Raw genomic sequence first — 25,119 nt, 5'->3', positions numbered from 1 at the left:
TTCTAAGATTTAAAGATAAATGTTAAACTAAAAGTTATTCTATTATCTATTCTAAAAGTTGTTTTGTCAATACAGGATGTACAAATTATACAAAGAATTGCTTACATTTACTAATTAATGCTTACGAAAACACCGAAAACAATTGAAAACAATTCAATCTTTACAATGATAACACAATAAGATTTGTCAAAAATGGAAACCGTCCAAAACAGAACAAAAAACTTAATGTGCTGTGGATTTACATTTATAATAAAAATTTTAATACACAATACGACCTATGTATAATAATTTCATTATTATTATTATATTTTGTATACATTTTAAAATATGTGTTTTCGTTGTCTACATATTTGTTTTTCATTCGTTATAATTGAGAATTAATCAACTTCCATTTATACCTATTAATTTTACAAAATAAAATTTTTCTAATCACTAATTATTATAAAGATGAATAATGAAACAAATTTCAACGTGACAGTAATTGTTGCCATTAGAACTGCAAAGCCGAACTGTATCAATGCTAACTTATTAGGATAATAACTTATAATAACCGTTTATGAGTGTTAAATTAATCAAATTGAATAAAATATTTACTAATGAAAATAAATTTTTTTCCAGATATTTTTTGGAGTATTATTCAAACAAATAAGTTAACTTTTATATACGGCTGTGTAGCAATGGATTTATGGAAATATCCCTGTGTAATAGATGTGTTCCAATGCATCAGTGCAACAATTATAAATAAACCGTATCTACTCACTTTATTTTTTCCTATTATTCTGGTGATGTATTTATCGTTATCAACTTATAATAGAGTTGTTGTATGTATAATTAGACGGGTGTTGGTTGTTTAAAAAATATTATTTACATTTCAACGGTAATTTATCGATGTAGGATATGACAGATATCGGTTATGAAGATGGAAGAATGAATGCGAGGGAATTAGGTAGAAAACGAATGCAGTTATTAAAAGAAACAAATAGACTAAGAAGAGCAAAAGAATATCCTCCTGTATATCCAAATGGATGGATACCTTTACTAGAATCCAGGGTTCTACCTATTGGGAAGTGCAAGCCTATTAGTGCCTTGGGTAAGTTATTGAGACGTTACATTATTCACTTGTTTTTAAGATTGTTCGTGATATAATTTTAAAAGTATCAAACATTTTACATTTTTTACTTTCCTCCCAACATTTAGATAACGATTTTAGTATCTTTATTCGAATATGATTGGAACTTGATGGATTCCATAAACCAGAATTTTGTATGGATGTGTCTAACGCTTAATTGCAAGTATATTTTGGATTTTGCTGAAAAGCTATTAGGTTTGTATTCGCCCTGTCGTTGGTGATTTGTTTTTAATTCACATGGACAAAGTGCAATTTGAATTATTGGAGACTTACTGTGACTTAATTGTGATTGGTCTATCTTATGATTTGAATTACGATTTTAGGAGAGTTTCAAAGTCGTTGACGTAGTTCGTTGATAATGTTAATTCATTAAAGCAGCGAAGCCTTGATCAGTTTTTTTTTTATATTTTGACCAATTGGTTTTCGGATTATGACGAAGTTATAATCATAAATGATTTCAATGTCGATATATATAAGATGTCGATTTATACTTGAACGTGGCATCGCCGAACATTTTCGATGTCAAAGAATATAATGTTAATACGGCTTGTAGACAGTTTTTGCGGTGAAGAATTCAAGAAGATTTAATTTTTTTTAATAGCAGAACTATAGAAGATTATCCGAGACAATTAACTTTTCTGTCATAATTGGGTAGCTCTGTTATTGAATATATTGTCATCTTTTAATATTTTGTCTTTGCGTTAGCGTTGTATCTTGTTGAATTTCTTACATTCACTGAACATTTCCTAATATGATTGTATGTATCTAATGACATGAGACTTCCTTTGGTTGAAAAGGTCCCGTTTTACTATGCCCCGTATTGTTTAGAAAGATTCAAAAGTTGAAATGTTCGAAAATGCAAATGAGCAAAGTTTTTAAAATGAAAATTCAAAATTCCAACTCGTTGATAATTCTTACAGCTCAATTATATCTTACTTATATTATATAGCAAAGAGGATTAATTGCAGGCGTTCAATATAATAGGAGTATTCGTGCCGCTTGATATGATGGTTTTTTTAGTAAACGGAAGAACGCGAAAAATTACTCCTTAACAAATGTTATACACTGAACAATCAGGCCGATCTTAATGTTTTATTTTATTCAAAAACAAAATAAAATTCATTTCTCTGAGCAAAAAACGTAAGTATTTTTGTAATTTTTCATTACAACTGGCAAATGTTACAGGCTCCAGAACGTTCTGATAACGAGTAAGCCGACATCAGGGACTAAAGAGTACTTCAGACCATAAGGATTTTATCCAGATTGGTTTAATTATTATAAGCAATTATTCGGTTTAAATACACAGAATTTAATCCAGATCCCATTTTTTTCAGTGGCTCTTTTAACAGTGATTTTTTTGGAATTTATTATCCCACCTCAGAAGTTAATCTCATCTGCTGGATAGCAATATTAAGTTCTGACCGTAATGTAAACAACATTGCACCATTGCTTATTCTAATCGTCTATTTGTTTGTCACTTGATTAAGTTATTTAGTTGGGTTTATAACTCTGCATTGAGTTTGAAATGATGGTTAGAGGTGAACTTAAAAACTTCCATCGCGAGCATTGCAGATTTCCCAAACTGTAACAGGGTTGTATGCAGATAAAATATCTTAGGTTAAGGATAAAGCTAATTCTAAAATAAACGCTGTGAATAATATGCTGAAAACGATAAGAAATAACAGATGTTTCTGATCAAGAATCTGCTTGCTTTTTTATTCACTTTTAGTTAGTTTTATGGCCTGCCCATCTGAAGGTTTTTTCTTTGGAAAACATCGACTCGATAGCGGTGATATTCTTCTGTCGCCTTTTCAGTTTCGAGAGGTCGATCCAGTCCCCAGCAATTAGATCTGAATTGGGTCTAGAATTTTTTCAAAAACGTTTCGTTAAACGAATTTTTAGTTTCTTGAGAAACATAATTTCAGTTGCTATTAATTTTGAGTGTGGCATACTCTACTCTAAGAAACCTTTATCAGCTCTCTTCAGAGTACCCGACAGATTATTAATAAATTGTTGTATACTGAAATATCGGTTTCCTTAACCCTAAGTAAAACACGCAAGGTTTTTTTGCGTTGTTGAGCGCGTGCGGTTTATTCTTTAGCCAGTTTCAATAATCAGTTTTTTAAAAATCATAGTGTTTTTCATGGTTTCTAAATCCTGAATGTTTGTGGAATTGAGCTTTTGAAGTAATAGTCAACAAAACCGCTCAAAATATATCATTTTCCTTTATTTGTAATAAAAAAAAAGTATTACGTTTGAGGAATTTTTCAAGAAAACGTCGTCAACTTTAAAAGCCTTTTTTACAAACTGTCAACAAGTCTGCTGCTATCTAAGCTCTGATTCGCTATCTTGTATGTGTCTTTTGAGTGATTCAACAAACAAATGGTTTGTATGAAATTCCGGGTTCAAATATATTTCAGTATTTCCAAAAAAACACTATAATATTCCACAGAAACTATAGGTAAAAGGCAAATTATTCGTGGACATCATCGACAGTAATGGTTGATTTCTTTGTCGGTAATTAGATCTTTCGGTAAAAACAATTGCCGCTAAATTTCCTGCGAAATGCCACGCTCCGCAGACTACCACTCGAATTATGTAAACAGTCGCTATAAAATCGCGTGTTTTAATCGTTTTTTCACTTCTAATTGTCTAACGAAAAAATATTTGACAGTATTTATACGAATAAACATATTTTCAGAACCGTTTAGCAATAAATATTTTTGGGAATCTTTACGTTCCAAACTTTTATTGCTAAGTTTATAGGAGTCTTTTTTACCGTTAAATGGCTTTCAAAATTTCGTTTACACGCCTTCAATGCTCCAATTGGTCATTTCTATCATGATTGATCTGATATCCCGCAATGAGCGTTCTTTCAGAATCCTAAATCGATTCCACAGTTTTCGTTAGTCGTGTTAATTAAACTGCCTTCGTCAGGCGCGCTGAGTATCACAATTACCCTGGAACTTCTGCGTGACTTTTTGTGAAAATATTTTTTCGTAAAAATTCGAAATCTTTATATTTCGATCTTTAGTACTTTGAAGGAAAGTGCAAAAGACATTATTTTTCAGCATTTAATACATTAAAAAGTACACGCATTTAAAATGGCTGAGTTACTCCTGCACCTTTGGCATCTAACATTACTGTATTGTGTAAAGAATATTCACAAATTCGTTTGTATAGAAATCTGTAAATTTAAACTCGCGATATCTCATTACATTCTTGCTTTGTAATTTGTTACTTACTCTATAAATAAATAAATTTTTAGTAAAAATTCTTACTGGAATTTTATTACGCTTTCACGTAGTATAATTTGTATTGATATTTCACTGATATCTGATGCATTATTAATTAAAAGTTACTTCAATTACTTTACAGGTCAGCAATTTGTCATATTTCGCGGAAAAACAGGAACATGTTTTGTTTTAGATGCTTATTGCCCTCATTTGGGCGCTCATTTAGGAACGGACGGCAAAGTTCACGAGGATTGCATCGAATGTCCTTTTCACGGCTGGCGATTTTCTGGACAGGATGGTTCTTGCGTAAAAATACCCTACGCTGAAAAAAGTGAGGATTACTAAAAATATATATACTTAATACAGCCACACCAATAATATCTATTGTTAATTCATGTCAGTCGTAGATAAACCGTGTTGTGCTAGATTGCTTATTTTAATTGTTAAACACAAGATCGTGTTATTAACTCAAACGCTTGGCTTTTGACTCCACCTTTATTTAGTTTATACGGTAACTTATTTTACACGTTTCGGACGTGAAGTTTACACTTTTCATGATCACTGTCTTATAAATAATTGCAATATTGACAAAAACAACGTAAAAATTTTATTTAAAAAAAAAGATACGTATAATAGAAAATTCAAAGAAAGCTTAGAAATAATAAACTCAAAAAATTGCATAAATAAAAATCTAAGTATAAATATAAATAAAAATTGGTTGAATATATTATAATTTAAACTTTCTATCAAAATACCCCCAGAGGGCTTTGATTCATCTCAAAGAAACTCTACGTGATTATGCAAATACTGAGTATAACGAACTACACGAAACATCACTTCATTTCGCAAAGTCCAATTATACCAAACAGTTGAGAAGAAATTTACCCGAAAAAACTTTTTTAATGAACTGAAAAAGCCTAGGGAATATACATTCATCGTCTCCGATAAGAGAATAGAAAACGACTAACTGTAAGTGATTGTTCTACTTTCGTGTATTTGCATACATCGTTTTATACGTCGTTTACAATTTTAAACAGATATAAAAAATTTTATAATGGTTCTGTAACCACATTATTTTTGAAGTTTGTAAAGTACAGACTTAAGCGTGTACAAGTGTCATATCGGGGGGGCAAAACTGGTACGTGTAAAATATGTATTTTAAATTATTTACACAATTTATCTGTAAAAATAATTTAAATATTGCATATTCTATTTTGGTTTTAGTTGACTGATGAGGGGCAAAAGCCGAAGACGAGTAAAATCAGTAACCGTATAAACTAGATAAAAATGGATTCAAAAGCCAAGTGTTTGAGTTAATAACACGATCTTGTGTTTAACAATTAGAATGTTAATTCATGCTCAAAACTGATTTTTTAGCATCGCAAATAGATTAGAAGAAAGTGCATTAGTTTCATTTCAACGATGATGATTCAATTAATTTCTTGAACAAAACTATCCGTGTAATTAATGCAGTTATTTTCCGGCAGTTTTCAAAGATTAATATGCACTGTAAAAATTAACATGATAAATCACATAGTATCAGACATTGTCAACTGTTATATATGCCACATGAAACAGTCTGAAAATTGTAAAACACATTGACCCTATCTTATATGTATAAACAATATTCGACTGGTCTATACGTATAAATAAAATAAAAAGCAAGACATGCAGCACGATAATTAACAAACACTTTATAACAACACAAACAGCATAATTTACACGAGCCGATTGTCATTGTTACTGGTTGTTTGAATAAAACAATAGCACAGATAAATTTACATTGATCTTCACTGCTTTTCTATGTTAGGTATAATTCTACGCATGTGAGAAAAAGACTACAACATACGCAAATATCTGAAAGGTTAAGATAAATACATAACAAGCACTTATGCAATTGGTACTTGCAACTGGCAAAATATATAGCGTTCACGCAGTGAGAATGTACTGTTATGTACCTGTACAATATGAGAAAATAATACTACATTGTGTCAACATGAAAAAATAATACTACATTGTGTCAACATGAGAAAATAATACTACATTGTGTGATGAATTTACACCAGGTCACACAACAAGTGACGGAGAAAATTGTATGCATTTTTCACGCATTTATTTCTAAAATGGTGAACAGAAATAATGTGTACCACTTCGAAGTGCGTCACATGTGCGCGAACTACGCTCTATGTATGAAAGATTTACGCTGAAGTATTGGTGTGTTAACTTGCGAAAGATTTTTGATAGTATTCAAAAAATCATGTATCTTGCTATTGTTTCTTTATAATATAAAAAGGGGGATCATTTGTCCACCAGCTCATATATGTTCATTCAAGTTCATGGGGGATCATTTGTTTACCAGCGTATATATTAAGCCTACTCACACCCCACTATACATTTTTATATTATGGAGAAACAATAGCAAGATACATGATTTTTTGAATAAAATCAATAACAACAAGGATGGGCTTAGATTAAAGTTAGAGCAAAAAAGTTCCATGAGTGTGCACTTCTTAGACATTGATTTTTGATAGTTTTTTATATCTACACGTGTGACTCATATTTATATCTTATATGATATTTATATCTTCGAGAGTAAGCAAGTGGTTGTATAACTTGATACTATGAGCAACTGCAGCATGTTTTCAACCAAGATTACATACAGCGCAACAGCTGATTCGCATTTAGCCGTGAGAGAATGACTTAAACAACTGTTTGATATTCATTAAAAAAATAAAACGCTGTTTTATAGCCATTGATATGACTTCAATAACTCGTTCCTGCCGGTTTTCCGAAACACATTAGTGTAGCTGCTCTTCAGCATAACTCGGGGCAGCTATCTTGCTGTCGTACATTTAATGCCTGCTTTGTGTTGACATGCTGAATAGAGAATGAGATTTAAGCTGCCAGATATGCTATGTGACATATACATTGAAAGTTTTGATCGTATATGTCGTTGTCTGCTGCTAATGGCAGTCCCTCTACACATATATTACAGCAAAACTAAGGTTGACCGTTTTTCTATTAACTTATGCAATACTGTTATATTTTAGGATAAAGCGGAATGATCAATATTATAACAATTCTATGTTAATATAATTCTAATATAATTCTATGTTTTACTGTGAAATTGCAGTTCGATTTACAGCTGTTTTTTTTATTGATTAACTAATTTTACTTAAAATATTGTTCTAAAAGCAATGCATCATACGCTTATATTCTTCTAATGCTAAAAATATATCGTTCTCTTTTGGAGTGATATTTAAATAATAACCCATTATGCAATGACTTTAAATTTAGTTCCAGAAGTTGCTAAAATAAAAAGTTGGCAAACGATTGAGCAAAACAAATTCATTTACGTGTGGCATCATGCAGAAGGACAACCTCCTTTTTGGAAACCTCCAGTTATACCAGAAATAGAAGATCGAATAATGAGGTATAAAGGTCGTAGTGAACAGATTGTAAATTGCCATATTCAGGTATTAATAACTTTGTCGATATACTATAACCTTGCCAAATGAATAAATGTATCGTTTACGTTTTTATTTAAATACTGTAGGAAATTATTGAAAATCAGGCAGATTTTACTCATTTCGATTCTTTTCACAAATTTGGGATATCGTTTAAAATTATTCTTCATCCCGAAAATTGGTGGAGATTCGTTCAGACTATAATAAACATCTCCTCCTGTCCGGTATGCGAAGAAAGATTTTACTGTTACGGAACTGAAGGCATTGTCACTATTAAATTGTTCGGAATATCTGCACTACAGGTATCATTTCAACTTAAACAGGTAATTAATCAATAATAAAATATACGTTCCACATCATACTCTACGGCACAGAATATTTGTGAAAGTTTCACAAATATATGCGTTAAAACTTTGAACATAGTTTTCGTTTATTTCTACGAGTTTGCCTTAAATGATCCGTATATTCTACAAATCGAAGTAAACAATGCGTAAATGACACTTTGAATTCTATATCTTTTGTTACTTCTATTTCTATTGCATTGTATTTTGCTTAGTAGTTTGTATGTATTTTTACAGAGCACCATATTTTAAAGTGAAAAAGAAAAACGGAATAAAAAATAGAAAAGAAAAATATTGAAATGTTCAAGCAGAATACACTTACTTATCATCAAAATAGTTTGTTTGAACTGTTATATACCGTCAAAAAGTAATTAATTACTTCTGATAATATTATAATTTTGTTAATGATGTACACAATCAAATATTTTTGTTTATATACTGTCTACTTGAACCTTGTTTTTCGATAAGACCAATTATACTTGTGCTGTTTTTGTTTAGTAAGTCCGAAACTACACCAGCATATTACGTCTTATTAAAACAGTAAATCGAAGCACATAATATATACATATGATTGAAAACACTAGAATAATAGAGGTAAAAAGAACAAATTACTAGGATATTTTCTTAAATCCAAATACACTAGCCCGGTACTCACCTGCAAGAACACACGACAAAATCTGTCGGTGGAAGCAGTAACATAAAACTTGTTATTCTGTCTTATTTCAACGTTGCGTGTAGTAATGTAAAGATATTTCAGTGCATTTGAAGCGCCTGCCATCTAACCAGCCGTAAATATAACCAGCTACTGCATTACGTGAGTCACGTGTCAGTAGTCGAAAATAGTTTCGACGGGGATATTAATTAAACTTTCTAAGTTTGGCTATGATCTTTACGTAATTATGCAAATGTTTGAGCATTGGCGCTACTTCTGCTACTAGTCCTTTGTTATATACAATTTTATGGAGCGTAAATGATGTAATGTAAGATTATTTGCTTCTTTCCAATCAGTAAAATCCTGTAATTTTCAATTTTGGTTTGGCTTTGGCTTTTTAGAACCAAGGTAATTATTATAACAATAATTGATTAAAGTTTAATTAATGGAATTGAGGAAATATCGGAATGTCAATATTAATGTAAATATCCGCTTAGAAGTTGCGTTACTGTTTATACTAGTGCTAATAAGTAAAATAACATATTACAAATTTTAAATGCGTCTAAATGTAATCAATTTTTAAAAAAATATTAGTTGTGTATTTATTATCAAATATATTTAATTTTTCAGATTGGCCCAGCAATAAATCATTTGGATTTCGAAAGGTATATTTGGAAGTGGAACGGTTGTATTAGCGTATATACCAGAAGGACCGTTTCGACAAAGAATAATACAACATTATCACTTTTCTTCTCGATTTGCAGCTGTATTTGATTATATTTTTTCATTTATCGAAACTTTGTCGGTGAGATTGTTTTATTCTAATTACTAAAATCTCAAAATATACATGAAATAGTTGTATTTATTAATTATTAGGAATATTTATTTTAATAGACTGAGCGGGACGTTCGCGTATGGAATTACAAAATGTATTTGAAGAATCCAGTTTACATGTCAGAAGATAAGACAATTGCGAAATTTAGGAAATGGTACTCTCAGTTTTACAGCGAAAACAGCCCAAAGCTTGATGATCAAAACCTTAATTGGTGATTAGAAGTAATTTTATACTTTATAAATCTTTCGACCGAATTTACATATATTTTTTTAAACTTCGGTTTTTATAATTGATTTTGAATTGTAGTTCGCGTTACAGAGTTAAATATTCATACATTACATTAAAATTAAAATTACTATTACAACGTGAGTTATTACGTGTAAAATATATTTTTTATTTTGCATTTTAATACATAAATTATTGTTTAAAGTAGAAAATTTAAAATAAAGGTAATTGTGTGTTTTGTTGATTGTTGCTTCTGTTTACATATCTTAAAGCATTTTGCTAATCAATATCAAAAACCATTTGAAAGTAAAGTAATTAAACAACGGACTTATTTTTTATTTAGCTTGAATCTTAAGTAGGTATATCGTAAGAGACACTAATACAAAGCAAAATAAAAATAGAAATCACATTTTTAAATTTACTACTGAACACCGAAAACAATAAAGGAAATCGAATAATTAATGTGCATTCTACCTCAGAAATTTGTTTATTGATGTATCCTGCTCGTAAAGAAATACAGTCAAACCTGTTTTTTGTGCGGTGGATAGGGACCGCATAAAAAAGTCTCACGTAGAAAATAACTCAAAACCGTAAAAAATAAGTAGGAATTGCTTTTTTAACTACTTGGGCCTTTTTCTGCAACACCTAGATGGAAAAAAACTTTTAAAAATTTTATTTTTTATATTAATTAATTATTTTCACTTAAATACGAATCTAAGATTAAAAAGTTAAAAATAATCGTTAAAAATGATTTTATTTGATAAATATAGCTGCAGAAAGTGTTATTTCATTTAATAAGGCGTAAATTATCACACCTGCAGTCTAAAGCTGGAGGGAAGCTAACTTACTGCATCTGTTCAAATATAACATAATATTTATGGTTTTTATGCTATTAAAATAAGAGGGGACCGAAAGAAAAGTATCAGAAAAAAATTTTACTGAATGAAAAATTTTGCTGATGTCATAGAAAACATCCAATAGAGTTTTAGAAAATTATACAGGAGATGATAATGTTCCAATTCGATTGAAATTTTCATATACCGCACCAAAAAATCATACAAAACAAACCGGACATAAAAAGACCGCACAAAAACAGGTTTGACTATATTCATTCGTTTGTTGAAAAATGGACTGTAACATGTTACATGTTAATAGCATACACTCGCTTACTTTTTTATCAATGGAGTCGAAGGTCAAATTAGTAGAGAATCAATTATGACACTCAGCAATCTTTTTAGCTACAGTATTTTAAATGCGATTGTTTGTTTTTAACTACGTTTAGTGTTCATTGAGTTTTGTATTTATTGAGTACTTAAGTGTATTAAATTAATAACATTTCACGCATTGTTATAAATATTTTTATATATTTGATTTTCTTAATTAAATGTTCGAACCGGTTTAAATTCGAATATGTAATTGCGTATTGGTTGAATTATAAAACGATTGTAAACGTTTTAAAAAATTGATCAGGTTAAAAACGTTTTTTTAAACAAGTATATTGATTCTCAGCAATAATGGTATGTGTTACATAACAATTACCATTAATAGTAATAACTTAATTTCCAAACGTACAATATTTACGAAGTCGTCTAAATTGTTCTCCGAAGTAATGCCGGGCACATTTGCCAGTTTTGTAATAGATTAAATTTGTAAGATATCGTATTATTTCTTTAAAGTCAGCTGTAACGAACTGTTTTGTATACAGCCAGATATAAAATAGTATTCTAAAACGAATCAAATTTTGCGAGAACAGAGGAAATATTTCAACTCAGCATAAAAAAAAACAAGTTTAACTACAAGGCAATCTGAAATATGACGTGTAAAATTGATTCGAAATATATCACACAGAAATATTAAATATACAATAAACAAATACGCTTTTTGATACTTGTCATTATCAATACACCGCGATAAAAAATTATTGTCGTGTAAATAAATGTATAATTTCACTAAAGTTTGCAAGAAAACTGAGATTTCTTTACTTTGAAGTCCTATTCGACTCACACAGCTTCTTTCTTACATGCTGATTTTTGAGTATCTATAATATGAAGTTTTCTCTTTCACACTGAATTCCACTCTAATGTATACGCTGACAACATGAAGCTTTCCAGGTTTTTATTTACGTATATACCACCTAATTATGAACCAGTTTCTAATAATATTTTATCCATAAAACAAATGTTTATCGTACTCACATACGTTGGTTCGCTTTAATTCATCAAACTAAAGTAGAGAGTCGGAAATCGGCATCAATTGGGGACAGGGGTTGTTCAGATTAGGGATTTGTTCCGATTACGGGTCTATGTACGAGAAAATATATTAACCTGTCCGATATTCAAATTTTTCTTCGTTGCGTGTCGCTTCGTGTTGAATTTTCGTCGATCTTAAGCCTAACGAAAATTTTTATAACAACAATCGAGGCTATCGTATCGTTAAATATTATTTCTGCATTTTGTACAAACAAAATAAGTATATTGCAGAATATAAAAACATGAAAATTATACTTTAGAAGTAAATTTAGTATCAAAAACGTTCGATTCAGCACGACACAGTCCGACTGAAAATGGTGCCGATTATTGGACGATTCCGATTACCAGGGTGCCGATTTACGACTCTCTACTGTATATCAATCAAGACGAAACTATCAACACCGTAAATTTTATGTATTGTATCTCCAGATTTTTCTAATATTAAAATCAGTTATTTTTTGTTTAACTTTCTTAGGTAGCTACAGTAACTGTATTTACTGCTTACAATATTCTTGAGTAAATAAAATTAAACGGAATAAACGACTTGCGTCAATTTCTAGTTCACTTGTCAATATATGGAATGTTGCATGACATAATTTTCAAACTGAACAATTTCTAATACATTGCATATAATCTTTACGATCGATTACATTTATTAACTAAATTGAATATTTCACGGTGTGAATAGTATTATTAAATTCAGACCAGAAAAATTTTATGTATAAAGCAATTCACTTCTGATGCATTTTTTACAATATTATGTATTTTCTTAAGCAAAACATACATAAAGATGTACACATTATATATGTATTTTTTAAGTATTTCGACCTCTAAACTTCAAGAGATGCAAGAATAACAAAGTGTTAAAATCTGAACTGGTAAGAACTAATTTTCTCTGCAGTCTGTCAACTGAAAAACTGTTTATAAAACACACACAAAAAAGTAGACCTGACAGCAATAATGACTAATTTTGCACATTTTCAATCGACTCACTGTAGTTTGATTCATTATAATGGAGAGACTTTTTTTGTAGAAACAGCTGACTTATGAATTTGGCTGATACTTATCAGAATACAATCCTGTAGGGCGAACCATTTCTTCTCACGAATTTATATTCCTAAATTATTCTGAACATTATCCGTATAAACTTAATTTTAATTAGTTTATTTTATTTCTTAGCTAAGGATATATTTTCTTTAATTCGACAATAAGTTAGAAATTTTATCGTTGAAGTGCTGCATTGCAAACTCGCACGAACTCAAACCAGGCTAACCGATTGATTTGTATAAACACATACAAGTAAATTTTCACCAGTTATTCATTATAGAGTGTTTCTTTGAATATTTCGGTTTTTATACAAAAAGTTCAATCTATCATAAAATGAAAATAATACTTACGTATCTTATAAACAAATTATTGTTTTACTTATATTTCACTTACCATTGCTGTAGAAACCGACAACAAATAGTTGTTTTAAACAAAACTGACCACGACTATGATAAAAATTAATGTAAATATTATTTCAGCTTGAGTCCATTTATGACAACTATCGTGACATAAAAAATAAAACTAGATACATAGACGAAGTGAACATAGAGAATTGGTTGAAGGTCGTTCCGTTGGTCATTGTAGCTTTCGATTAACTGCCACAGCTCGAAGTTCTTATGGAAACATTTTTGTTAGATTTGTTTCAGAGAATTTTTCCGCACGTGCAACAACGCCATTTCCTCTGACAGATAACGAATGTTGTGAATAACATCTTTATGTGTGTTTGTATTTTGTGTTTCCCTTTTTCATGCGCCATTTTTTATCTAGTGGTAGAACCTCGAACTAAGTTTTTTGCATTTTCCTATTTCCCATTGTATATTTAACATATACACCAAGTTTCATCAAAATATGTTTACGTGAACGAGCTCTAGATACGTCTGAGTAGGAAAATTTAATTATAACCATCGTGTATATTTCCCCAGAACATAGTTAGATAACTGGTACGACTCTATTGTTATAAAGATAAGTATGATGTACGCAGCTAAGCCACTATTAATTCGAAGTCGAAAAAATATATATTAAATAAAATAAATAAAATATATGACAAAAAATTACAGCCCACGTTCTGAGAAAATATGTAATCACGAATGTGGTTATCGTTGATATAATTCTTGACGTGTGCATAATTACATTCAAAAAAACTAATGTTTAATTGACATATAAAATCGCTATATCTGACCTTTTCTCGGCCAAAAGTTAAAATGTTGCGACATTCTAACTTACACTAGGCATGGATCAGATGTAAGTTCGGTCATAAAATATTAAATAAGGTAAGAATATCTTAATATGCATATTATTAAGGGCAGCATTCAAAATGATCGTGTTGCACGGCATAAATTGTTTACACAGTATTCCACTTATATTATCGTTTTTTATATTATAGTGTAAAATTAATATATATTTTCTCGGTTTTAATTTATAACATTCTGAATGCTGTAGTGTTCTTATGAAACGTAATTCCTAAGCATTACGGTTGGTTGATATTTTCTTTCTTGTTTCATAGAGATTTTAAAAAAATATTTTTATTTGGCTGCAATTTTGAAAAATTGTAGACATATAAATCCCCTCTGTCGTCTATGATTTTATCTATTTGTCTTTCCTTAATTTCCAAAATAAAATTAGAAAAATGAAACAAAAACGCGAATTTCGATACCTGAGAGGCAATAGGCCTCAAACTATATACACATTTCTGGTGCGAACTGCAAGTCACATCATTATTTTAATTTAAACATTTTCCTTTGAAAGGAGTTCAACAGATGAGTGGCACGACTCTATTACTAGTTAAAGATTACAAATAAATTAATTTTAAAAATATGTTGTCGAATACTTTCCACTATTTATTTATTTTAAGTTATAAGTAAAGCTGCAGACAGTGTATACTGTGTCAAAACTAACGACTTTGTTGCGCAATAAAAATATGTGAAAATTGTTCAGTAAAAGAACAATTACTTTCTTATATTTAAATTACAGAATTCAAGAAAATTCATATATGTTCTCAAAAATAAAAATTAAAGTTTTCCACTAAATAATATAAAATGTTTATAATAAATTTCTCATAAAAACTAATTTATTAAATATTTGAAATGATTTTGTAAGATTAACTTTTGTACCTCAACTTATAAGTGTGTGACGTTGTCTTATCGAAATTTAAAAATGAGGGTTGTTAATACCATGGCTTATTCATAAATTAATTCTTATTTACGAATTACTGTACTAAGTAAGATTGAAGTTAATTGAAGAATATCTTACATTTTAAATAATTAATATTAATCTGCCTAAGTTTCCAAATTACAACATTAAATTTTTATCATTTCTAAATCAAGGTTATTAATATTTGTAAGTATTTATGTTGATAGATTTAATTTAAATATTATTGTGTATAACTGGATGATTGATATATAATCTAATCATCGAATTATTACCGAAACCGATAAATGTTGTTACGATTTTTACCACAAAAAAAAATCTATCAATGAATTAATTAACTTTCTTGGCAATAATTAAACTCGCCTATAGCGGAATTTCTTTTAAATTTTTACATTTTTTTACATTTTTAATATTTTTCAACGACAAAATACTTAATTTTCAGAATAGTAAAAAAAAGAATAGTAAATACTAAAAAAACAAAAATAAAGTTATAATTACTTTCGACATAACTGGAGATACAATTGACCTCATTTTTCTCCTCAATCCTTAGCCTTTACATGACAAAAATTTAACTGCATCATTGCCTGTAATAAACATTTCACAGTCAGCACAAAGTACACGAACTGACTTTTGTACCTACTCTATGAATGATTATTACTTTGTTTTATAAAATTATAATAAGTAAAATGTTTTGTTGTATTGATTTTTCATAAGATATAAACAAATAATCCTTATAATATAACTCGAATATATTTATTCATTTTAGTTTACTCTCGGAAATGTCTTACAGAAAAGAAGCTCGGATTAATGTTACCTCTGGTAGCGAACTCGGCAATAGGGAAATTTTTCTACCCTACAATCTAGACGGCGACAGGGATTTTTTTCCCCACCTCTACATTACACGCGGCGAAGGGAAATTTTTCTTTCTACCTTACATTTAGACAGCGAAGGGGAGATTATTTCTACCCTACGTTCTACGCTTACAATTCTAAAAAATACAAATTAAAAAAATAGGATAACTTACTTTGTTTCTGATCTTTTCCCATTTTTCCACGTTTCTCGTCGACGGAACAGGACTCTCCGGTACGTGACGATGCTCTTTTTCCCCCTTTCGTTTTAACACTTTCCTTTTTTTTCACCTTTGTCTTGTGTTTTCTCTTGCTTTTTTGTCTTTCTTGCTGACATTAGGTGCGGGAGCAGCCGGAATAGTCTCTGGTTCTTTCCAACTAAATATTTTTCCGTGATCGGGATGTATTCGATCAGTGTATGCCTGCCTGTTTAGAATCACCCGAGGACACTGCCGAAATACTCGTCGTGCACTCTAAACCAAGAAAGTGCCGTAAGAATGTCAAAAGATTCACCAATGACATATTGCCACATTTCCTTTGAACGTAACTTTCGAGAGCTGAACTATTCCGCCAACATTTTCGGCAACGCATCACGCATGATTTCCGGTCACTGCGATAACTCGATTTGCATGTTTGGCCACATTTCTGGCAAAAATCCTCGGTGTGTTGGGGGCCCAGTTTTACGGCAAATTTCGGTACACCATCAATTATTTCGTCTAATCCTAATTCGGAAGACTCTGCTTCTATTAACTGACAAAAACGTCGCCCAGTACAATCTTTCCAAAATTCGTCCGACTCCAAAACGCAACGCGACATGACAAACTTGTGAAATATCTATTCCAAAAATTGCAGAATACGCTTAGCAAATTTGTCAATAAATTTATTCCAAGCGCTTAAATTCACAATGTAAATTAAAATTAATATTAATTACCTTGTAATAGAAAAATTCAAAAAGTAACAAAATCTCTAGAAAATCTTTTCGCACGACAACACGCCTACTCCACTCTCGGAGGAAAAATTTGCATACTTCCGATTATTCGCGATTCTACGGATTGAAGCGCCCTCTACGGATTTCATCAATTGATAACATAATCCGACAAATTCACCGTCGCCATCTTAAATGTAGGGGGAAAAAATTTTCCTATCGCAGTCTAGAATTTCCCCGTCGCCCTCTAAAATTTCCTTATGGCCGAGTTCGCTACCATAGGTAATATTAACCGAATCTCGTTTTGGAAAACAATAAAAATACAAAACATTTCAAAAATTCAAATATAAATAAGAAATACGTTCGAAACACATGAAATCTTAATATAAAAAATGTTCAACGCCGTAAGTATCATTTAGTATACGATAAAAGTACTGACAGTGAGATATAGAAATCCTACACAGGAGCAGATAAAGATGACCGAAGTGTATAACACGCGGTTAGTGTCAAACAGAGTCAGTAAGGATAAATTTTACGTTAAAATATTTATGAAAATAAGACGGTAAAAGTAAATAAATAACACGTTCAGAAAATACGAGAAGGCCTAATGTTTTATGGACGACATTAGGGTATAACAGATGCCCATAGTGTTGCTGGAAGTTGGACAATTTGAAAAGGTTTATATATTGATCGTTTAATGAGTTAACATATCTACTGATAAATTTATAAATATCGAGAATTAGAGAATAACACACGAAAACAGTTTTATGTTCGTTTATTCTAAGATTTAAAGATAAATGTTAACCTAAAAATTATTCTATTATCTATTTTAAAAGTTGTTTTGTAAATACAGGAGAACAAAAAATTATTTTATTACGTATTTTAAAAGTTGTTTTGTATAGAGAGAACGTACAAATTAAACAAAGAATTGCTTACATTTACTAATTAATGCTTACGAACACACCGAAAACAATTCAAAACAATTCAATCTTTAGAATGATAACACAATAAGATTTGTCAAAAATGAAAACCGTCGAGAACAGAAGGAAAAATGTAGTTTGCTGTGGATTTACATTTATAATAAAATTTTAATACACAATACAATCTGTGTATTAAAATTTCATTATTATTATTATATTTTGTATACATTTTAAAATATATGTTTTCGTTTTCTACATATTTCTTTTTCATTCGTTATAATTCAGAATTAATCAACTTCCATTTATACCTATTAATTTTCAAAATACAGTAGAACCTCTATTATCCGGACTAATTGGGGATGAAGGTAGTCTGGAAAGGAAAAATCCGGATAATCGAAAAAATAATAATCGACAGTGCATATAGCAGACATGGGCAAATGCGGCTCCAAGAGCCGCATGCGGCTCTTTTTGAGTTACATGCGGCTCTTTTTGAGTTACATGCGGCTCTTGCTGAGTTTTAATTTCTGTTTTTTATTATTGTTTTTACAATTTTATTTTTATAATTTTATGAAAAGATGTTTATTAAAAAAATTAAATATTTGTTTTATATTATATTTATATTATATAATAAAATCTCGCGCCTTACCATACTATCCGCCACGACAGTACAGAACTGCGGCTTCCCTGCATTTTGCAAAACCTACATTTTGGCTCTTACTGAACTCTTGCTTGCCCACCCCTGGCATACAGTATGAATAATTTTTTTGTCTAGATTTACATATAGCTTTAATATTAAATTATTTTTTATTAAGAAATTCAATTAACGATTTTTGTTTAAAGCTAGCTGTTTTGTTTGAAGCTGCTGAATCGCGAATACTTTTAAGACATAAGTTGTCCTATACCACTTTCCACTGTTACTGGAATTTACTAATGGTCGTTTCAATATTTTGTTCCATGCATTTCATCACGTACGTACATAAACAGTGTCGCAACTTGCGAAGTGCAAATCAGCAAATTCGTACAATTTTTGTTTATGTTGAACAATCCGGATAATCGAAAATCCGGATAATAGAAGTCCGGATAATGGAGGTTCTACTGTAATATCTTTCTAATCACTAATAATAATAAAAATGATATGATGTAACAAATTTCAACGTGACAGTAATCGTTGCCATTGAAACTGTGAAGCCGAACTGTATCAATGCCAACCTATTAGGATAATAACTTATAATAACCGTTTATGAGTGTTAAATTAATCAAATCTAATAAAATATTTACTAATGAAAATAAATTTTTTTTCAGATATTTTTTGGAGTATCATTCAAACAAATAAGTTCAGCTTTATATACGGCTGTGTAGCAATGGATTTGTGGAAATGTTCCCGTGTTCTGGACATGTTCCATTGGATCAGTGCAACAATTATATATAAACCGTATCTACTCATTTTATGTTTTCTTATTATTCTAGTCATGTATTTATCGTTATCAACTTATAATAGAGTTGTTGTAAGTATAATTGGACAGATGTTGGTTGTTTAAAAAATATTATTTACATTTCAACGGTAATTTATCGATGTAGGACATGACAGATATCGGTTATGAGGATGGAAGAATGAATGCGAAGGAATTACGTAGAAAACGAATGCAGTTATTAAAAGAAACAAATAGACTAAGAAGAGCAAAAGAATGTCTTCCAGTATATCCAAATGGATGGATACCTTTATTAGAATCCAGGGATCTGCCTATTGGGAAGTGCAAGCCTGTTACTGCCCTGGGTAAGGTATTCAGACGTTTCATTATTCATTTGTTTTTAAGATTGTTTGTGATATAACTTCAAAAGTATCAAACATTTCACATTTTTTACTTTTCTCTTAACATTTGAATAACGATTTTAGTATCTTTATTCGAATATGATTGGAACTTGATAAATTCCATGTATGTGTCTAAAGCTTAATTTGTAGTATTTCATGGTTTTTGTTGAAAAGCCATTGGATTCGGATACGCTCTCTTGTCGGTATTTTGTTCTTCATTAAGATGAACAAAGTGCAATTTGAATTATTGGAAACTAAATGTGACTTAATTGTGATAGGTCTATCTTATCTTTTGAATCATGACCCAAAGAGAATTTCAATGTCGATGACGTAGTTCGTTGGTGATGTTAATTCGTTAAAGCAGCAAAGCCTTGATCAGTTTTTTAATATTTTGGCGACTTGGTCTTCGCAATATGATAAAGTTATAATTATAGGTGATTTCAATGTCTATATAGGTGAAAGAGTCGATTCACGTTTGAACGTGGCATTGCCTAACATTTTCGATGTCATAGGGCTTAAATGTTAATACGGCTTGTAAACAGCTTTTGCGATGGCGAATTGAACAAGACCTAATTCTTGTTAATGGTTGAACTATAGAAGACAATCCAAAACAATTACCTGTTCTGTCAAAAGTTAGTAGCTTTGTTATTGACTATATGGTCATCTTTTAATATTTCGTCTTTGTGTTAGCGTTGTATCTTGTTGAATTTCTTACATTCAGTGAACATTTCCTAATGTGATTGCATTTATCTATTGATAAGAGACTTCTTTTAATTGAAAAGGTTCCGTTATTCTATGCCCCGTATTGTTTGAAAAGATTTATAAGTTGAGATAATCGAAGATGAAGTTAAGTAAACTTTTTAGAATGAAAATTTTAAATTCCAACTTGTTGATAATTTTCACAACTCAATTTTATTTTACCTACATTCTAAAGCAAAGAGTATTAATTGCAGGCGTTCAATATAATAGGAGTATTCGTGCCGCTTGGTTTGATGGTTTTCTTATAAGCGAAAGAACGCGAAAAATTACTCTTTAACAAATGTCATACACTAAACAATCAGGCCGACCTTAATTTTTTATTAAATTAAGGTCGGCCTGATTGTTTAGTGTATGACATTTGTTTAAGGAGTAATTTATCAACTTATAACAGAGGTTGTAAGTATAATTGGACAGGTGTTGGTTGTTTAAAAAATATTATTTACATTTTAACGGTAATTTATCGATGTAGGACATGACAGATATCGGTTATGAGGATGGAAATATGAATGCTATGGAATTACGTAGAAAACGAATGCAGTTATTAAAAGAAACAAAATCTGGCAAATATAATTTATTGCCAGAGCAAACAACGTAAGTACTTTTGTAATTTTTCATTATAACTGGCAAATGTTAGAAGCTCCGGAACGTTTTGGTAACGTGTAAGTAGGCATCAGAATTTTAAGAGTACTCCAAACCATAAGATTTTTTTGCAGATTGGTTTAATTATTATAAGTAGTCATTCGGTTTATATGCACAAAATTTAATCCAGATCCCACCCTCTCCCTATTTTTCAACGGAATTTTTTGGAATTTCTTATCTTCGCCTCAGAAGTGAATATTGCTATTCAAAAGAAGAGATTAAGTTCTGATTGCGATGTAGACAATATTTTCACCATCTTTAATTACTTATTGTAATGGTCCATTAGTATTTCACTTGGTTAAATTATTTAATCGGGTTTATAACTCTGCAATGATTCTGAAATGACGGTTAGAGGTGAACTGGAAAACTTCCATCGCGAGCATTGCAGTTCTCTTGGACTGCAACAGAGACGTATACATATAAAATACCTTAGGTTAAGAGTGAAACTCATTCTAAAATTAAAGCTGTGATTGACATACTAAGAAAGATATGGTATAATCAGATGGTTTTCTGCATGAAACTGCCCGCTTTTTTATTTATTTATAGTTGATTTTACGGTTTACCTTTTTGAGGCTATTTTGTTTTGAGAACATCGACTCGATAGCGCTGATATTCTTCTGTCGCCTTTTTAGTTTCGAGAGGTCGATCCAGTCATACGCGTAGATCTGACTTGGGTCTAGAATCTTTCCGAAAACGTTTCGTTAAAGTTTAACAAAACGATTTGAGGAAAATTCTTTTAACGGTTAAACGAATTTTTCGATTTTTGAGAAACATAATTTCAGATGCTATTGTGAGATCCCGGGAAGGCAAGTGTTTGTCGTACCTCTTTTTCCGGCGACTCACGTGTTAAAAATGACTGTTACGTCGACGACGCGTTACGCGTTACGCGAGTGGAGAAGGAGGAATGATGAGGTCGACGATAATGCGAAGCCGACAGTCAAGAAAGACACCATTTTTATAACAAAACAAGGTTTATTAAAAACGAAACGAACAAAACTACACTTTTACCCTCATATACAAAAAGGGGCCGGAGAGAGAGAGTTTACAAATATTTGTTCATACCTCTATAAATAGCGTAATAGACGGAGTCCAGCGAAGGTCACTTAGGTAAATATTCACTTCGAAGTGATAGAAATCTTCGAGATGACGGAGAGTCAAATTAATGGCCGCTGGCACGTAGAACCTTAGGAAACTCGAGGCGCGTCAGTGGCACTTAGAAACGTAGAGACTTCGGGCTCGGTCGACGGCGCTGTGCGAATCGTACTGAGGAGACGATCGGAGAGCCCTTTATGGGGGGAAGGAAGCGTCTTTTATAAGTTTTTGATGGGAAAACCTGTCACGTGATTGCAAACGAATCGCTATTAGGGCCATAGGTGTTCCCGAGATATTAAATAAACGACTAGTTCGGACGCTAACTATAAACCAGCGTGCAAGATGATCTACCTGCTCCGAAGGAATAACGGCTTGTTGACAGTTAGGGGACAATCGTTGCCATTCGAGGGTCAACAATTTCCCGCGTATGGAATGTTGTTGATTAAGTCGTTTATAACTGGTATGAAATAATTTAGAAATTTTAGGTTCTTAACTTCCAGATTTCACACTATTACTTTGGAATGTGTGGCATACTCTACTCTGCAGAAACTTTTATCGAATAGATATTAATAAGTTGTTGATATAATAAAATAGACGGTCTTTTTAACGGAATAGGTGTTTACTTACTATATCATTTAAAAACAAAAAATTATCCTAAATTAATCACTAAACTTCTAATTTTCAATGTCATGTATATATGGGTTTCTTTCTCGGTTTTTACGAGTTATATTTTCAACGTTGTTTGTCCTATTTGTATACATGCCAAGCTATTAAATTAGTCACAAAACATATTTCGAAAACTTTAATTTCTTTTTCTGCTGTATACATCCAAAGAAGTTAACATTTATGTAGTAATAATACACATAATTATGAACTATATACACTTGTCAAATTTCAAACACTAGAAAGCCAACCGATTACGTACAAGATGCAAGAATGTCCTCTTCTTTTAACCAAGAAACTATACAACTATTAATCAATACAAAAGTAATAGTGTGTATTTGAAACAATGAAAGAAACGTATGTGTAACAAAGAGAAAACACCGACTTATATTTTAACAGATAGAAATAATTATGAATTTATTTACAGTATATTTTTGGGTCATTTGTAACTTATTTAACTTTACTTATGAACGATTTCAGACTGGTAGAAAGTTTCATTTTGATTGTAACGTACTATTGTCATTTTAAAAACCATAGAAAATTGCTATGAAACTTAAGTCTAGACTGTTCGCTTGGCTGTTCGAGAAATTGAAGTTTAATTCTAGCAATATTATTCTATTGCATTCACAGTATGGATAACGCATTATAATTGCAAGATTCCTTTTTTACTGCATGTAAAAGATTTTCAAACAAATAAAAAATGATAATGAACACTGTGATTGGCAAATTGTTTTTCCTTCAAAACATCAATGCGATTAGCCCCGGAGTTAGAAGTTAGTTCTAATCACGAATGTACCTTTTCACTGGTCATACACAATAAGCAATGTTAAAACTTTATTTGCAGAGAATTTACTTTTGAAAACGTGTAAAATGCCTTGATTTAGCTTTACCTGTAAACTTTGCTGATGTTTTTAGTTCCTCTTCACTAACCCTATGATCTGTTAATATTTTATTTACATTTTCAAATATTTCTGTAAAAGCTACTATTTTACTTTGTTTTTTTTAAGAACTTGAAACCAAATCTATAAAATTCCTACTTTTTTCTATCTTTCTGCATTTAACATCATTGAATTTACTATCGTAGGCAATATTAACATTAAAATTCTGTTTTTATTTTAATAGTTTAACATTACTGTATTGTGTGAAGAATATTCATAAATTCGTTTGCATACAAATCCGTAAAGTTTAAACTCGAATATCTGATTACATTCCTGCTTTGTAATTAGTTTCTTATGAATAAACGAATAATTTTTTTAGTAGAAATACTTACTTAAATTTCAATATGCATTGACGTAGTAAAATTTGTATTGATATTTCGTAGATATCTAATGTTTGATTTTAGTAATAATAAGCAATAATTCTTGTTTATAAAATTTTTTTTCTGCATGCACTGTAATTAGCAGATGCTTTCGTGTAGATTTTACACATATTTATAGTCATACAGATTAATTATTAAACGGTATGTAAAAAAATGAGTATATACGTTTATTGTATAAAATACACAATGTTTATGTACGCAAAGTACGTTTATAAATCAATGATAATAATTTTAAAAATTTATGATTAAAAATAGTATTAATTATTTTACAGGTCAGCAATTCGTCATATTTCGTGGAAAAACAGGAACATGTTTTGTTTTAGATGCTTATTGCCCTTATTTGGGCGCTCATTTAGGAACGGACGGCAAAGTTCACGAGGATTGCACCGAATGTCCTTTTCACGGCTGGCGATTTTCTGGACAGGATGGTTCTTGCGTGAAAATACCTTACGCCGAAAAAAGTGAGGATTACTAAAAATTTATATACTTAATACACCATGCCAATAATATCTACTGTTAACTTATGCTCAAAACTGATTTTTTTAGCATTGCAAATAGATAGGGATAAAGTGCATTAGTTCCATTTCAACGATCACTTTTAAATTTATTTCCTGAACAAAAATATATGCGTAATTAATGCAGTTATTTTTCGGCAGTTTTCAACGATTAATATGCTCTGTAACAATTAATATGATAAACCACACAGCGTCAGACATTGTAAATTATGAAATATGCCACATCAAACAGTCTGAAAATTGTAGAGCACATAAATCGTGTCTTATATGTATAAACCATCTTTAACTGGTCTACACGTAA

The 25,119-nt window shown here is 30.7% G+C and overlaps 2 protein-coding genes across 2 annotated transcripts in view; both read left to right on the top strand.

Moving 5' to 3' along the window:
* Positions 1-897: 897 nt before the first annotated feature.
* LOC136969391 (cholesterol 7-desaturase nvd-like) lies at positions 898-9,907 on the top strand. The gene is made up of 5 exons (XM_067263528.1): positions 898-1,090; positions 4,508-4,696; positions 7,663-7,841; positions 7,922-8,155; positions 9,720-9,907. Exons 1-5 carry the CDS (start codon positions 898-900, stop codon positions 9,873-9,875), a joined length of 951 nt encoding a protein of 316 aa, XP_067119629.1. The 3' UTR covers positions 9,876-9,907.
* A 9,476-nt stretch (positions 9,908-19,383) lies between these two features.
* Positions 19,384-25,119, top strand: part of LOC136969390 (cholesterol 7-desaturase nvd-like) — a 47,608-nt gene continuing 41,872 nt past the window's right edge. The window contains exons 1-3 of the mRNA XM_067263527.1: positions 19,384-19,527; positions 19,601-19,796; positions 24,576-24,764. Of these exons, the coding sequence (XP_067119628.1) occupies positions 19,384-19,527; positions 19,601-19,796; positions 24,576-24,764 (529 nt within the window). The remainder of the gene's footprint in view (positions 19,528-19,600; positions 19,797-24,575; positions 24,765-25,119) is intronic.

Source organism: Centruroides vittatus, unplaced genomic scaffold, assembly GCF_030686945.1.
Source record: "Centruroides vittatus isolate TY-2023 unplaced genomic scaffold, ASM3068694v2 contig_178, whole genome shotgun sequence".
Taxonomy (NCBI): Eukaryota; Metazoa; Arthropoda; class Arachnida; order Scorpiones; family Buthidae; genus Centruroides; species Centruroides vittatus.
The sequence above is the reverse complement of the archived record's forward strand: the minus strand, read 5'-3'. Positions and strand labels throughout refer to the sequence as shown.